This window comes from Pan troglodytes, chromosome 23 (genome assembly GCF_028858775.2).
Source record: "Pan troglodytes isolate AG18354 chromosome 23, NHGRI_mPanTro3-v2.0_pri, whole genome shotgun sequence".
Taxonomy (NCBI): domain Eukaryota; kingdom Metazoa; phylum Chordata; class Mammalia; order Primates; family Hominidae; genus Pan; species Pan troglodytes.
The window spans coordinates 24,534,899-24,552,493 of record NC_086016.1 but is presented as its reverse complement, the minus strand read 5'-3'; the positions used below and the strand labels follow the sequence as shown (position 1 = coordinate 24,552,493).

Here is a 17,595-nt window from a genome sequence, read left to right as displayed (position 1 = left end):
GATAATTCTTAGCTCTTCCTTTGCTCCAAGCCCTGGAGGCCTATACCCAGGGGAGTGTGCAGATGCTCTGGCCCAAGCTGGAAGCGTGTGAAGGGCATAAATCCTCTTCCAAAGTTGCTTTGAGGCTGGATTGGCAGAACAGAGATGCCAAGCACCATCCATCAGTGAGCACCTGGATTTCTAGTGTGTTCCCTGACCCAAACACCTCATCTTCCCTTCCTCTCACATACCTGGGGAGGATCCTCCTGCCCTCTGTACACCCAGGAGGCCTGAATCTGGGGTGGAATCATGCTGCTCCATACCTGAAAGCTCCTGCCTTTCCCTCTGAGCTCATTCAGCTCAGAGGGAAAGCCCCAAAAGAATTTTTTTTTAAGACAGAGTCTCACTCTGTTGCCCAGACTGGAGTGCAGTGGTGCAATCTTGGCTCACTGCAATCTCTGTCTCCCAGGTTCAAGCGATTCTCTTGCCTCAGCCTCCCGGGTAGCTGGGACTACAGGTGTGCACCACCATGCCAGGCTAAGTTTTGTATTTTTAGTAGAGATGGGGTTTCACTATGTTGCCCAGGCTGGTCTTGAACTTCTGACCTCAGGTGATCTGCCTGCCTCAGCCTCCCAAAGTGCTGAAATTACAGGCATGAGCCACCGCGCCTGGCCTCCAAAAGAATTCCAAAGTGGTGATTCTCCCATTAGGACACGCGGTCATGGGAACGTAGGCAAGCCACTCTGAATTCTCTCCAAGACCTTCCACTGTGGCCTGTTGTGCATCTGCAGAATCCTGCAGCAGATTTGGAATCAGGGGCCATTTCAAACACGTGTTATTAAGTCAGGAGCCCAGTATGCACTAAGTGTCGTGGGAGCACAGCCAGCCAGTGTGACCCCACGCTGGGGGCAAGGAGCCTTGCACCAGGACTACACAGCCTGAGTTCCTTCTTGACTTGACCACTTTGTCTTGGACCTGTGGTTTGCCTTTTCTTACTGTCAGTGTCTTCACCTAAAAAAACACGAAAACAGCAGTAAAGTTCACAAACTCCTTGCATTCGCCTGCTTAGAAAATCAAAAGGCAAATTGTTTCCATTAATCAGCAAGGTCTCTATGATTTTTATTCCCAGAATGGTTAGGTTGAGAGTGCTGGTCCCTTCAACTCCAGGTTTATTTTAGGTGGTCATAGAAAAACACATATTTTTCTCTCTCAGTTCTCTATCTCACCCGTGCAAAGGTTAGTCCCGACTCAGCCTCTCTCACTTCCAGGAGCAGAGCAGAACAGACTGTCAAATGCGTCCCCGTCCCTTGCTTCCCTCACTGCAGTCTTAAAGTATCTCTTGTCATCACTCTAATTCAGCGCAGGTTGACTCTCACTTTCCAAAATGAAGATACCTCTATTTTCATTGCCGATCAAGGAAAAAAAAATCATATGTTTATGAACCGAGTGTTTGCGTCCCCCCACCACAAATTCATATGTTGAAGCCCTAATCCCCATTGTGGCTGTATGTGGAGATGTGGCCTCTAAGGAAGTAATTAAGATTAAGTGAAGTCACAAGGGTCGGGTTCTAATAACTTTCAGCATCCTTATAAGAAGAAGCACCCATGCTCTCTCTCCACACATGCGCACAAAGGGGTCACGTGAGCACAACGCAAAATGGCCTCAGCCTATAAGCTAAGAGAAGATGCCTCAGAATGACACCCACCTTGCTGACACCTTGATCTTGGACTTCCCAGCCTCCAGAACTGTGAGAAATAAATTTTTGTTGTTTAATCCATCCAGTCTGTGATATTTTGTTATGGCAGCTGAAGCAGTCTAATAAATGATAAAAAAAAAAAAGTTCAAGAGAATACAGAAAAGTATTTTATAACAAACAGTGTTATCATTTTAGTGACCATTTTCTGTACATGTTAGCCCACTTATCTAAGACATTCACAAATATGAATTACTGATATCCCAGGAACCTTGTAACTCCTACTCCCCATTTCAGGCCTAGCAGAGCCCCAGGAATATGGCATCCAATTGTAAAGAACTTGAAGCAATGAATGAGCGAATGTTATGGTCATACACAATTTTACATGAATAGAATTACATTAGACAATCATTCACATGATCTGCATTTTTTTTCAAATATTGCAGACAGACATCATCAGTCATAAAAAAGAAGGGAATCTTGCCATTTGCAACAATACGAATGAACCTGGAGGAAATTATGTTAAGCGAAATAAGCCAGATGCAGAAAGACAAATACTGTACGAGCTAATAATATGTGGAATCTAAAAAGTGGAACTCTTTTGACATGGTTTGGTAATATAACACATACAAAAAAAATTAAAGGAAAGGGAAAAAAGAAACACAAAAAGTGGAACTCATAGAGGCAGAGTAGAATGGTAGTTCCCAGGGGCTGTGGGTGGGAGGAATGAGAGATGTTGGTCAAAGGCTACAAAATTTTAGTTATAAGATGGTAAATCCTGAGACTCTAATATACAGCATAGTAACTATAGTTAATAATGCTATATTATTAATTGAAATTTGCTAACAGAGCACACACACATTGAGGGCTGGGGTGAAAGATGTGTTAACTAATTTGATTAATCATCAAACAAGGTATATGTGGATCAATGTATATGAATTGTACACCTTGAATCCATACAATTTTTATTTGTCAATTATACCTCAAGAAACCTGGAAAAAAATCAAACATTACAGACATCTTATTGTATTTTCTGTGTCTTATCCAAAAGAAAGCACCCGGAGCTCAGCAAAGCACTTGATGTTTGCCCTCACACTGTTCCTCTCCCATTCCAGTTGTCGACCAAAAGGAACCATCAGACAAAAAACACCTCCAAATTTGTTGAATTTATTCAGGAATTAGAATACAAAATTATACGCTGGGCATGGTGGCTCATGCCTGTAATCCCAGCACTTTGGGAGGTCGAGGTAGGAGCAACACTTGAGGCCTGGAGTTCAAGCCCAGCCTGGGAAACACAGTGAGACTCTCTCTACCAAAAAAAAATTTTTTTTAATAAAGTAAATACATAAATTAGCTGGGCGTGGTGGTGCATGCCTGTTGTCTTAGCTACTCAGGAGGCTGAGGTGGGAGGACTGCTTGAGCCCGAGAGTTGGAGGCAATAGTGAACTACGATTATGCCCTACACTCCAGCCTGGGTGACAAAGCAAGACCCTGTCTCAAAAAATAAATAAATATAAAAATAAATATAAATTTACAAAAAAAATTAAAGAAGAGAAAAAGCATTATAACCTAAGATGCTCAGCTATGGCAAGCCACATATGCATCTCAAGAGGGGAAGGCAAAGAGAAGGTTGTATTGGCAAAAAAAGAGATTTAAATAAGCTGCTTGCAAACAGTTCACTGGTTATGAAGACTCAAAACCACAGTTGGCATCAGTTCATTGGTGGAGACGCTGTGCCTAGGCAGGTGTTCTTTCAAAAGCATCTTATCTAAATTATTGTGATCCCAAAACAGGAATGTCTTGCAGGGCTATTTCGAAAAGTCCCGAGACAGCCAACCCTTTTTAAAAATATAGATGGGGTCTTGCTATATCGCTCAGGCTAGTCTTGAATTCCTGGCCTCAGGGGATCCTCCAACCTTGGCCTCCCAAAGTGCTGGGATTACAGGGGTGAGCCACCACACCCAGCTTCCTGAGACAGCTTTTATCTCAGCCATGTAAGCATGAGCCCTTCCCTTTCATACCCTCAGGGTTTTACTTTGGGTCAACAAAAAGTGAGTTTATTTTGGTATGTGCAACTTTCAAACACCCATCGCCATAAAAGAAAGGACCAGCCTTGGCCAGGCACAGTGGCTGATGCCTGTAATCCCAGCACTTTGGGAGGCCGAGGTGGGTGGATCATGAGGTCAGGAGATCAAGACCATCCTGGCTAACACGGTGAAACCCTGTCTCTATTAAAAACAAAAAAATTAGCCAGGCATGGTAGCGGGCACCTGTAGTCCCAGCTACTTGGGAGGCTGAGGCGAGAGAATGGCATGAACCCGGGAGGCGGAGCTTGCAGTGAGCCGAGATCGCGCCACTGCACTCCAGCCTGGGCAAGAGCGAGACTCCGTCTCAAAAAAATAAATAAATAAATAAAGGACCAGCCTCGACTGACAGTCAGCACTCCGCAGGCATCTTCCACAATCCTCTCTCCTCTCTGCCTCTTGCCCTGCAACCTGGCCATGCCATGATTCCTCCCTACCTGTCCTCCTCTGTGGACTTCATGACCACGCTCTGTCCTATGAGGCTGGACCAGGGTCATGTTCACTCACTTCTCTCCCCTCCCTGACATTTGTTCCACTCCCCAACTTGTTCTCCACGCATCGATCTCAATGGAGCAACAGCAATCAGATGATGAAAATAAATAATGGTGGCCAGTCTTCAAATGGATCCCCTTTTCAATCCCGCACTATCCATCTGCTGCCTTCTCATCAGCCCTCTGCCCCAGTTTCTCTCCCTTCTCAAACTGGACAAGCACCGTACTCCGTGAAGATGTGTGCAGCCTGTTCCCATGCCCTGAACACCATCCCTTCAAGCTCCTCTGGCTGCTCCCTGCTCAGGTCTCAGAAAAGGAGAGCTGGGCAACCCTCCCAGGGAGCCGCCCGCCTGTGTAACTTTCAGTACCAGCCTGTTTGCTTTCTTGAGATAATTAGCTACAACGGCCACTTTAAAACAATGGTCTTCTTATTTTGTTTTTTGTTTTCACCCTAAACTTTATAAAGTCAGAAATCGTAAGTCCTTGAGCATCCACAGCCACTCAAGGACGAACCTTTGCTGAATGCCTCAAGCAGAGAGGGGGAGGCTGAGTCTCTGTTTCCAAGGTGAAAACACGACGGTTTTTATCAGCCCTGTTTTATGCGACAATCCCAGGTCGAATCTGGATCAATGCAATGACTTCCTTTGTATGGACCTATGTTTTGTTCGTGCATTCATCTGTGCAGCTGGGAACCCGCAGCTCTGTTCACTGGCATGGGGATGCCTCGGGGAATGGCAGGGCAGAGCCACAAAAAGACAGCCAGCCTCACCACGCGGCCTGTTGCTCTTAGCCACCATGCCCATCATAGCCTGTGGCAGGAGATGTTGGGGTCCCCCCCCCCGACCCCTTTCAGGAAAACAGTTTGTGGAGGCTGAGTACTTCCCAGGCCTGACTGATAAAACAATTCAAAAGACTCAAAGAGATTCCTCGCCTGTCCCGTCCCTTGAAGGGCCTTGAACACGGGGTCCTTCCGCTTGGCTCCTAGCCCGTCCCTCTCCCCTTACCAGGAAAGGATCCTCCCCATCTCTGCAGAAGCCTGACCATCCCCCTAGAGGGCCTGGGAGGAAGTGGGTTTTGCATACAGTCCCTGTTGACTCTAGTGCCCCCTGCTGGCCCCAGACGCGAGTTCCGGCGAGGCTTCAGGGTGCAGCTCCCCCGCAGCCAGAAGCCGGGCCTGCAGCGCCTCAGCACCGCTCCGGGACACCCCACCCGCTTCCCAGGCGTGACCTGTCAACAGGTCTGTATTGGCGACAAAAGGAGCAGCCCTGAATATAGGGAAAGCAGGGCGGAGTCCTCTGCAGGCTCGGGGGAGGGGAGGGGCGTGAATGCGTGGATTTCTGTGGCGAGTGGAAACACAGGGAGTCGAGGGGAGCATGCGCGGGCCTCAGAAAGTTCTGGGAAACCGACTCCCGGGAGCAGGGAGGAACGCGCGCTCCAGAGAGTAAGTTAATTGAATCCCGGGGGGTGGTCTCTTCAGCCCGGGGGGTTACAGAAGTAGGTAAATCCAGAGATTACCCAGCCAAGGGCAGGGGCATCTTTTCTAGACATGCGGGGCGGGGTGGGGCGAGAACTTGAGCTCAGGGGATCCTGGAACCGGCCCCTGCACCCCGCATCCCACTGAAGAAAAGGGAGGTCGCCAGAAGCACAGACCCAGGACAGAGTCCAGACTTGGACGTCTCCGTGATCCCAGAACACCCCATCCCACACTCCCAGTCAGCCCCCCGCCTCCCCACTGCCTCTCCATTCGCCCACCGCACCCCCTTTTTCCACCCTGCCCCTACCCTACTGTCTGGTGGGAAAGGCCGCAGCCATCACGTATTCACGCATCCCCACCCCTCCTCCACCCCTCGCCCCCCCACCTTCTGACTTTCTTTCCACATCCCCACCCCCTCCCCCACTCTCTGCCTCTTTTCCCTCCCCCTCCCCAACCCTTTGTTTTTCTTACACATCCCCACACCTCCCCCAACCTCTGTCTTCTCTCATCCCCACCCCCACCCTGTTTCCCTTCCCCCATTCCCGCCCTGGCCCGCTTTCTGTCTCCCTTCCCCCATCCCCACCCCTCCCCCACCTTCTGTCTCCCTTCCCCCAACCCCACCCCTCCCCCGCCTTCTACCTTCCGCCATCCTCACCCCTCCCCCACCCTGTCTCCCTTCCCCCACCCCACCCCTCCCCCACCCTCTGTCTCCGTTCCTAATCCCCACGCCTCCACCACTGTTTCCCTTCCCCCATCCCGACCCCCCACCCCACCGTGTGTTCCTTCCTCCATCCCCCCCCCCACTGTCTTTCTTCTCGGTTCCCCACCCTGTCTCCCTTCCCGCGTGCCCACCCCTCCCCCACCCTGTCTCCCTTCCCCCATGCCCGCCCCTCCCCCACCCTGTCTTCCTTCCCCCATGCCCACCCCTCCCCCACCCTGTCTTCCTTCCCCCATGCCCACCCCTCCCCCACCCTGTCTTCCTTCCCCCATTCCTAACTCTCCTCCCGCCCCGCCTTCCCCACCCCCATCTCTCCTCCTTCCCCACCCCCATCTCCTCCCCACCCCCAGCCTCCTCTGCTCTCCAACTTCCTCTCCCCTTTTCCCCTCCTCCTGCTCCCTTCTCCTCTGCTTCTCCCCCCACTGCCCCTCCCCCACTGCCCCTCCTCCTCCCAGTCTTTGAAAACAAGCCCCTCTCGACACTCTGGGCGACCTCACTGGATCTCGTGAGATTTTGCCCTGGAAGGACTGAGAAACGGGGATTGGTCAGACCAGGCTGCTCAGCCCCCCGGCCCCCCCCGCCCCCCCCCCCCCCCCCCGCCCCACGCAGCGGCTAGGGCGCTTAGCTGAGCCATTGTCTCGTTCTTTCCTTCCAGCAACTTCGCGGTGTGGTGAACTCTCTGAGGAAAAACGTAAGTTCGAGCCCTGATTCCTCCGCTTCCCCGCAGGGTGACCTTGGGCTTGTGCCCCCGGCACCACCCCTGTCCCGGGTCCCTGTTTTCTCTCTGGAAATGGGTTGAAGACCAAAGAAAATAATGTGCGCCACTTGGGTCACCCCGGGCCGCCTGCCCCGGAAAATTGGCCCCAGTTGAGGAGTTGTGGCTGTAAGGATGCCTTGAACCGAGGCGGCGATGCTCGTGGTTGGAGCTCTCCAGGGTGGGTGCGCATTTGTAATGCGGTGGATGCTCTGGGACTCGGCCCCTCTGAAGGTGCTGGGGGTTGGGGACGGCCCAGGCAGTGGCGTAGGCGTCCTAGGAAGGCGGGAGCAGAGGCAGAAATGTCGCTGCAAGACCGTAGTCAGGGTCCTTGACCACAGGGGTCACTTGTGACCAACCACATGGTCTGTTGTTCCTCCTGCCCCCTGGTTCAGCCCAGGAAACACTGGTGCTCAGGTTTGGAGCCAGAGATTTGCACTAAAAGGGCGGGATTGAGTAGCCAGTTGTCAGTTTCCTCAGCAGTATTTGCGGAGGTTTTCACAGGAGGCCGTTGCTTCGTAAATATTATACATGTATTCTTCTTTTTGGAGCATTTTGATTATTACTCTCAGACGTGCGTGGAAACAAGTGACTGAGACCTAGAAATCCAAGCGTTGGAGGTCCTGAGGCCAGCCTAAGTCGCTTCAAAATGGAACGAAGGCGTTTGCGGGTAAGAAGGTCCCCTGAGCTGTCTGAGGTGCTCAGAGAAGCCCTGTTCCCCTCTGTCCTTGTCACTTGAGCCAGATGGGAGCTGCATCCTGAGGTCCCTCACAGTAGACGAAGAGGCAGGAGCCGCTTTTATTGTTTCTGGTCATTTCCACAAAAGAGCATTTCACTTCCCCTGCTGTCTTTGTATGAGAGTCAACCTTAGGGCCGGGCGCGGTGGCTCATGCCTGTAATCCCAGCACTTTGGGAGGCTGAGGCGGGCGGATCACCAGGTCTGGAGATTGAGACCATTCCTGGCTAACACTGTGAAACCCCGCGTCTACTAAAAGTACAAAAAATTAGCCGGGCGTGGTGGCATGCACCTGTAGTCCCAGCTACTCAAGTGGCTGAGGCAGGAGAATCGCTTGAACCCAGGAGGCGAAGGTTGCAGTAAGCCAAGATCATGCCACTGCACTCCAGCCTGGCGACAGAGCGAGACTCCGTCTCCAAAAATAAAAATTAACCCTAGGCCAGGCATGGTGGCTCATGCATGTAATCCCAATCCCAGTACTATGGGAGGGCAGATCACCTGAGGTCAGGAGTTCGAGACTAGCCTGGCCAAAATGGTGAAATCCTGTCTTTACTAAAAATAGAAAAAAAATTAGCTGGGCGTGGTGGCCCACATCTGTAGTCCCAGCTACTCCGGAGGCTGAGACAGGAGCAGGAGAATCGCTTGAACCCAGGAGGTGGAGGTTGCAGTGAGCCAAGATGGTGCCAGTGCACTCTAGCCTGGGCAACAAGAGTGAAACAACTCCTCCAAAAAAAAAAAAAAAAATCTTAATGCATTGTGGACCTTATTGCCAAAGCCACGATTACATTCAGAACCTTTCCCCCGGGTAATCAGATGCAAAAGCCCACACTTCCAGTGGTGTCAGAGAGTATGAGCTCAAGGAGGCTTTGATCTCACTGCCCCATGGGCTTGGGCCATTAGGGGTAAGTGTCGGTCCTGGGAAGTGAGCAACAAGATTGCACTGCCTCATCCTTGGGTGCCACCTGGGGAGATCAGGGAGAACATGCAACCTGGGTTGAAGCCGGGAGACTTGTGCTGGAACCAAAGGCTCAAGGACGGCACAGTGCGTTGGACTGTGGGACCGTGCTCGGGTGCTGTTGGTATCCACAAGCATGTAATCCCAGCACTTTGGGAGGCTGAAATGGGTGGATCACTTGAGCCCAGGAGTTCAAGACCAGCCTGGGAAACATAGTAAGACTCTGTCTCTAAAAAGAAAAAGAGGCTGGGCATGGTGGCTCACTCCTGTAATCTCAACACTTTGGGAGGCCTAGACAGGCAGATCACTTGAGGTCAGGAGTTTGAGACCAGCCTGGCCAACATGGTGAAACCCCGTCTCTACTAAAAATACAAAAATATAGCCGTGGGCCAAGGGGCTGGCCATTGGAGATTATGTTTGTGGTAAAGGCCTGACCTGCTGCTTGTGAACAGCCCCAGTGTGGAAGAGGACACCTAACCATAAAGAGAAGGTCTTCTGACAGCTTCCTTAATTGCAGGGATGTGTGCTTTCAGCCCTTGTTTATTTCTTTCCTGGCTCCAAGATTCCTAAGAAACCACAAGGTCTTTCAGACTTGAAAATGTTGCTGTCCTAGGTTTGGTCACCAATATTACTCTCTATCCCACCTCTCCAGCCCACATTCCTAGATTTAATCTTGTCAAGGCTGTTTGCCAAGAGGATCCTGACTTTCTGGGAGAAAACACCCTTTCCCTCTAGGGAGGGAGGAAGATTGAACTCCCTCCCTGCCTCAGTGATTACCTTGGCTTTACTGGAACTATCTTTCATCTTCCTTAGCCATTCCCCTTTTTAATTTCTCTACTCCATCCAGGCCAAAGTCTTTCAATTCCGCCCCCAAAAAAACCTATCTGTCTTTGTGGTAATCCACTCAGTCCCATTACAAATGCCCAGCCTTACTTCTGACTAACTCCTAATTGTAGTGTAATTTTGACCCACCTTCCTTCAGGACAGCCTTGACTTTCAAAGTCTGGAAGACCAGCCACCCCTCTGTTGTTCCTCCCTTTCTCCCTGGATAGGCATGTGATTTGCTGTGTTAGGGAACATGGGGTATAAGTGACAATTTGATACTTGGGGATTGTTTGGGAGTGGGGAGGGGTGATGTCATGATGCTCTTCATAAAGCTATCTTAACTGGAATATTTGGGTAATTTTGATGTGGCCAAAAATTCCCCTAACAGTTATACTCTCTGGGTGATTTTGTTCACTTTTTCTTTCCTTTTTGTAAATGGACATCCCATTCAATCAGTTGAACCTGAAGTAAGTAAAAAACCCCATCAGGATTCACTGGCTGGAGATCCAGGAATGTAATTAGATTTGGCTCTTCCATTGGCAGCGTGGAGTTGAAAGGGGAGGTATGCCCAGAAAGGCCTGTAATAGCTTCAGAGGGGCCAGAGGAGGGACCCAGAGGCCATGGAGTCAATGTTGTGGTCTTCCCAGAGGTCTGGGCAGATGGCTTCTGCACCACAGCTGGGTCTGGTGAGTCGGGAGCCTCAGGCTATGGCCACTGCCTCCTTCTACTGTCACCTCAGGGTCTCCACGGGCCATGAGGGCCAATGCTGCTTAGATGGTTTTCCTTTTTCTTTCCTTACAAAGGAACAGGCTTTGTTCTTGTCTCTAAATGTAGTTTTGCCTTAATCCCAAACATTTTTCTTTGGTTATTGGATTGATTTCTTAATTGATACACAATAATTGTACATATTTATAGGGTACATGTGAAATTTCAGTTTATGCATATATAGTGTGTAATGATCAAATTATGGTAATTAGTATAACCATTACCTGGAACATTTATTATTTATATTGAATCCCAAACATTTTGATTTCTGCCATTTTGTATATGTTAAAAATAATTTCTTAAACGGCTTTTTTTTTTTTTTGGAAAATAAAAGACATCTACTTTGAATTTTACTTTATTACAATTTAAATAGTATGTGGCAAGCAATTATAATTTGCATCATTTATGATTTTTTAAATCAGTGATTTACTAGTTAGGCTTTTTTTTAACTACAAGGTTAAAAAATATTCCATTTTAACTAAAAGGTTAAAAAATATTCCATAGATTTTTTTCTTTTTCTTTTCAGATGCTTTGGAATTAAAGACATTTTCTTTCTTTTTTTTTTTTTTTTTTTTTTAATAGAGATGAGGTCTCCTTGTGTTGCCCAGGCTGGTCTTGAACTCCTGGGCTCAAGCCATTCTCCCACCTTGGCCTCCCAAAATGCTGGGATTACAGACATGAGCCACTGTGCTGGAGGGTGGAGGCTTTTTCAAGATATCTAGTATACAAGATGGTAACTGTAGTTAATAATGTATTGTATACATGAAAATTGCTAAGAGTATATTTCAAGTGTTCTCACCACACATATGTGAGATCATACGTATGTTAATTAGCTTAAGGTACCTATTCTACAATGTATACATATTTCAGAGCATCATATTGTACACCATAAATATACACAATTTTTATTTCTCCATTTTAAAACTAATGTTTTGGGAGAAAAGAACCAGGCTTTGTTTTACTGTGAAGTGTTTGCTCCGCTGATTTCCATGTCAAAGTAGTAACTCTTAATATACGTAAAAGAGACGCACTTAAAATACATGTCTCAGAATGGTTTTTTTTTTATTTTACTTCCAATTGCTGTGTAATACTGTTGTGCTGCTTCTGTAGTTTCTCATTTAAAATTTTTTAATGAAACATAATGGCATCCATTATGCATTGTGTGTGTGTTCCTCATCTTTCCCATCTGGCTTATTTGTTGGAGCAGAGAAGGATGCTGTCCTGGGCTATGTGACACTCCCATTTGAATTGCCTTTGAGTGATCATCAGAAACTTTTTCCCAAAATGAGCAGGGTCAGCCCTCAGGCTTCTTAGTTCTCACTTCCCAGGGGGACTAGAATTAAATAGAGTAGTGGGTAGATACAGGATGGTGCCAGTGGCCGTCCTGTCCCCTCCTCTACACTTGATGAGATGTTCATCCTGGTGCCAGCAGAGCTGTGGCTTTGTGGCCACCGAGTGCAGAGTGGAATCGGGGTAAACTGAGAACTCCCCTGCTGTTGCTAGCACAGTGACTTTGGCCCTAAGTTGGTCCCTCAGAAGGGTGAGGAAAAGATAGAGTTGCTTATGCTTGGGCTGAAAGGGATGCCTCGTTCCCTGTATGTTTCCTCAGGGTTCCATTCAGAGCCGATACATGAGCATGAGTGTGTGGACAAGCCCACGGAGACTTGTGGAGCTGGCAGGGCAGAGCCTGCTGGAGGATGAGGCCCTGGCCATTGCCGCCCTGGAGTTGCTGCCGAGGGAGCTCTTCCCGCCACTCTTCATGGCAGCCTTTGACGGGAGACACAGCCAGACCCTGAAGGCAATGGTGCAGGCCTGGCCCTTCACCTGCCTCCCTCTGGGAGCGCTGATGAAGGGACAACATCTTGACCTGGAGACCTTCAAAGCTGTGCTTGATGGACTTGATGTGCTCCTTGCCCAGGAGGTTCGCCCCAGGTAAGGGTGACCTAGCAGCTTGGTGTGGGGCCCTGGGAACCTGAGCAGGATGCAGCTGGGGTCAGGGAGCATGGAGCGCCTAAGGCTGGGCCAGAGGCTCTGATGGTTGCCAGCAAGGAAGTTCAGGGAGGCCTTGGGGCTACTGCAGGGGTCACTCTTGGAATGGGCTTCTGGACATGGGGCACTGATTAAAATGCAGAGGTGTCTGAAGGAACATGCACCTGCTTCCTCCTGGTGGGGTGGGAATTGGGGACCAGGAAGGATCCCAGGATCCTAGTGGGAAAGGGAGCAGCTGATGCCTGAAGTATGAAGTAAAAGTGCAGATCTAAGGTGGATGTCTGTTTGGTTCTTACCTACATTATGAGACTCACGGTCTTATTTTGAGTTGATCTTAAAGCATCATCTCAGCTAATTACCTGTTTTTCCCCACAGGAGGTGGAAACTTCAAGTGCTGGATTTACGGAAGAACTCTCGTCAGGACTTCTGGACTGTATGGTCTGGAAACAGGGCCAGTCTATACTCATTTCCAGAGCCAGAAGCAGCTCAGCCCATGACAAAGAAGCGAAAAGTAGATGGTTTGAGCACAGAGGCAGAGCAGCCCTTCATTCCAGTAGAGGTGCTCGTAGACCTGTTCCTCAAGGAAGGTGCCTGTGATGAATTGTTCTCCTACCTCGTTGAGAAAGTGAAGCAAAAGAAAAATGTACTACGCCTGTGCTGTAAGAAGCTGAAGATTTTTGCAATGCCCATGCAGGATATCAAGATGATCCTGAAAATGGTGCAGCTGGACTCTATTGAAGATTTGGAAGTGACTTGTACCTGGAAGCTACCCACCTTGGCGAAATTTTCTCCTTACCTGGGCCAGATGATTAATCTGCGTAGACTCCTCGTCTCCCACATCCATGCGTCTTCCTACATTTCCCCGGAGAAGGAAGAGCAGTATATCGCCCAGTTCACCTCTCAGTTCCTCAGTCTGCAGTGCCTGCAGGCTCTCTATATGGACTCTTTATTTTTCCTTAGAGGCCGCCTGGATCAGTTGCTCAGGTGAGGGATGGTGAGATTTCTCTGCAGACCAGAGCAAGCCCTTCCTTATTGCAGTACACAATAAAGGATATCTTGTATGTGCCAGCCACCAATAATGCAAGAGTGAGCAAGTCACTACCAGTTAACACGTCTTGTTCACCACTGTCCCCAAGCATGGTATCACATAACTACTACTCATAAGGGTTAGAGATACACATTAGGATAGATGCTATTAACAGTGACTCCTTGTTAGAAAACTCTGTAATGGGAGGTTGGGGCCTGGCAAGGGTGGCTTTAGGCATTCTTCCTTAGGACGTGATGCCTAAGATGATCAAAAATAAGCAAGGAGGGCATTGAAGAAGGGAAAGCCCATCAAAGGTGAGATTTGAAATTGTAAGCTGTGCGCTCACCAGCTTCTCAACATGAGCTGCTCCCTCTAAACCTGCCTCAAATTTCCTGTCTGTAAAGGGTGATTTAGAATTCCAGTTAAGGTAATAGGTGGGAAATGCAGGATTCTGGAGATGTGGGAGAAGGAACAACAGAGAAATTGCAAAAATTGATAGGTGGTTTGCTGATGATACAGTGACCTAAGGTAGCCCTGCAGCCTGGGAACCCCCTTTGGACGTTGCTGACCTTGCCCCAGTTTGTCCACTGTGAATACTCCCTAGTAGCTTCATCAGGCACAGAGATAGAGGTGACTGGGGCCCAGGCAGTGGCAGAAGGAAGCCCGAGTTGAAAGAAAGTATTTTCAGTTGTATCTTCAAATACTAAAATTCACTGATGCCTTTCCTTGCTTGAGACATCAAATCAGGCTCTCAATTCAATTCATGCTCACACCACCTAAGAGGTCTGTGTTGGACCCTGCCTCACAGATCAGCCAAGGGAGTGTTTGAGATCTTTGTTTACTTGACCCACGTAGCAAATGATGGAGAAAGGACTAAACCTGAACTTGTACTCCTTGAATGCTCCTTTACAGCACGGCATCCTGGCGGTTAACCATCATCAGGAAGACTTTGGGTTTTGGTGAAACGGGCCTCTCTCCAGTCTCCCCACCCCACTACCACCATTCCCCAGCACTAACTGCTTTGTCTATTTGCAGGCACATGGTGAACCCCTTGGAAACCCTCTCAATAACCAACTGCCGGCTTTCGGAAGGGGATGTGATGCATCTGTCCCAGAGTCCCAGCGTCAGTCAGCTAAGTGTCCTGAGTCTAAGTGGGGTCATGCTGACCGATGTAAGTCCCGAGCCCCTCCAAGCTCTGCTGGAGAGAGCCTCTGCCACCCTCCAGGACCTGGTCTTTGATGAGTGTAGGATCACGGATGATCAGCTCCTTGCCCTCCTGCCTTCCCTGAGCCACTGCTCCCAGCTTAAGACCTTAAGCTTCTACGGGAATTCCATCTCCATATCTGCCCTGCAGAGTCTCCTGCAGCACCTCATTGGGCTGAGAAATCTGACCCACGTGCTGTATCCTGTCCCCCTGGAGAGTTATGAGTACGTCCATGGTACCTTCCACCTGGAAAGGCTTGCCTATCTGCATGCCAGGCTCAGGGAGTTGCTGTGTGAGTTGGGGCGGCCCAGCATGGTCTGGCTTAGTGCCAACCCCTGTCCTCACTGTGGGGACAGAAGCTTCTATGACCCGGAGCCCATCCTGTGCCCCTGTTTCATGCGTAACTAGCTGGGTGCACATATCAAATGCTTCATTCTGCATACTTGGACACTAAAGCCAGGATGTGCATGCATCTTGAAGCAACAAAGCAGCCACAGTTTCAGACAGATGTTCAGTGTGAGTGAGGAAAAAATGTTCAGTGAGGAAAAAACATTCAGACAAATGTTCAGTGAGGAAAAAAAGGGGAAGTTGGGGGTAGGCAGATGTTGACTTGAGGAGTTAATGTGATCTTTGGGGAGATACATCTTATAGAGTTAGAAATAGAATCTGAATTTCTAAAGGGAGATTCTGGCTTGGGAAGTACATGTAGGAGTTAATCCCTGTGTAGACTGTTGTAAAGAAACTGTTGAAAATAAAGAGAAGCAATGTGAAGCACCTGGTGTCTTGTAGTATATGAACCTGCTTTCCCAGTTAAACCTCAGGAAATCTCTAGTTGCTGATTAAATAAAACACTGCTCATCCATGGTACTTATACCTTTAGGCTGGACAAGGTCCCAGCCCCCAGATCTCATGACACCATTCATCTCTTTGGGGCATCTGTTATCTCCTTGCTTATTTCTTTGGTGTTCAAAGGGTCAGAGCATGCAAGGTACATCCTCAGGGCCTGGAACATACTAAGGAAGGGGCCGGTAATGAACACCACTGAGTGAAGGGTTCTTCACAGGAGCCCTCACTACTAAACCCTTGAGACCCTGGACTCAGTCCTCCCTGTTTTCCAGTGGACTCATAAGCCTCCATCCCTGGCCTGTGGCTGTGCCAGTATTGGGCTTGACTGTGCACAAGTCAGACCTCCCGTACTGGAAGGGGATGTCCAGTACTGCACTTGAAGTGGAGCCTCTGGGCCTCACCAACCCATCCCACCAGGTCCAACCCCTTTCTGAATTTGTGACCCATTAAAAACATGTTAATTCCTTTTGGCAAAACACTAAGATCATATTTATTTAGTATTTGTACCCGCATTAAAAATAGGACGACATCTTGGGTCCTATCAGTGAGAAAATTACTTCTGCGACATAAGAGTCCCCCCATCAATGAGGTGGTAAACTGAATCTAAGCCAGTGAGATGCCTTGGATTTGGGGTCCCAAGAGTGAACAAACTCATGGCAAGTGCTAGGGAGCACTTCAGGGGAAGTAGATGAATGAATGTCAGATTTGGGAGTTGGGGGTAGGTGGAGGCCACCTTATAGAACAATCTATCCAAAAGGATGAGAGATGTCATACTGTGCAGGTGAACTCTGCAATCCCTGGGCAGTCAGCCTACTTAGCTGCCACCGCTCCTATGCTAGTGTGTCCTGCCGTTAGGCTGCCTCATCTCCCTCACTGTACAGCTTCCCAAAGAAGCACTTGGGAAGAAGGTCACACACCAAGGCCCAGGGGCGGGCTCTATCTGCACGTAGCTGTGAGTGCCAGCACACCCAGTCCTGCCTGTTCTGAGGCCTCTGTCCTGGTGATAACCACCCATGAGGCTGCTGGCATTGCAGACTGTCAGCAATTTCCTGTCTTGCAACACACAGCAGCTGGGCCCTTCAACCTTTTTTCTTCTGTTACCATCTTCAAGCCTCCTACCGTAAGCTCTTTAAGAAATAGAAATTGGCTGGGTGCAGTGGCTCACGCCTGTAATCCCAGCACTTTGGGACGCCAAGGCAGGCGGATCACCTGAGGTCAGGAGTTCGAGACTAGCCTGGCCAACGTGGTGAAACCCTGTCTCTACTAAAAATACAAAAATTAGCCAGGCATGGTGGCGGGTGCCTGTATTTCCAGCTACTCAGGAGACTGAGGCAGGGGAATCGCTTAAGCCCGGGAAGCAGAGGTTGCAGTGAGCCGAGATCACGCCACTGTACTCCAGCCTGGGTGACAGAGCAAGACTCCGTCTCAATAAAAAAAAAAAAGAAAAAGAAATAGGCCCATCAGCTTGTGGGCACATTTTGCCATTTTTTAAAAGCTCTCCCTCTTTCTCTCTCTCTCTCTTTTTAGAGATAGGGTCCCACTCTGTCACCCAGGCTGGAGTGTAGTGGCATGATCATGGCTCACTGCAGCCTCAACCTCCCAGGCTCAAGTGATCCTCCTTTCTCAGCCTCCCAAGTAGCTGGGACCACAGGCACATGCCACCATGCATGGCTATGTTTTTATTTTTTCTAGAGATGGGGGTCTTCCTATGTTGCCCAGGCTAGTCTCGAAGTCCTGGGTTCAAGGGATCTTCCCAACTCAACCTCCCAAAGTGCTGGGATTACAGGCATGAGCCATTGTACTCCAGCCTTGGCGACAAAGTGAGACCCCACCTCAAAAAAAAAAAGATTAATAATACGTACCGTGTAATGTCACAGTGAGGGTCACTTGGGCTAATTTTTTATGTAAAGCACATGTTAGAATGCGTAGAACATGGATGGTCCAGCACAGGATAACAGTTATTAGCTGCCTGCTGCAAGTAAAGGAAGAAAAATGCTACATCTTGCTTCTAAAGCAGGATGCCTGACAGCAGGGACATTATTTGACCTGGAGATG

General features: G+C 49.0%; 1 protein-coding gene across 7 annotated transcripts; it reads left to right on the top strand.

The window, feature by feature from the left end:
* Positions 1–5,254: 5,254 nt before the first annotated feature.
* PRAME (preferentially expressed antigen in melanoma) lies at positions 5,255–15,465 on the top strand. 7 transcript variants are annotated; one of them, XM_054675396.1, is made up of 6 exons: positions 5,255–5,484; positions 7,095–7,130; positions 7,766–7,863; positions 12,084–12,406; positions 12,839–13,447; positions 14,526–15,465. In XM_054675396.1, exons 3-6 carry the CDS (start codon positions 7,843–7,845, stop codon positions 15,100–15,102), a joined length of 1,530 nt encoding a protein of 509 aa, XP_054531371.1. In that variant the 5' UTR covers positions 5,255–5,484; positions 7,095–7,130; positions 7,766–7,842; the 3' UTR covers positions 15,103–15,465.
* Positions 15,466–17,595: the final 2,130 nt, after the last annotated feature.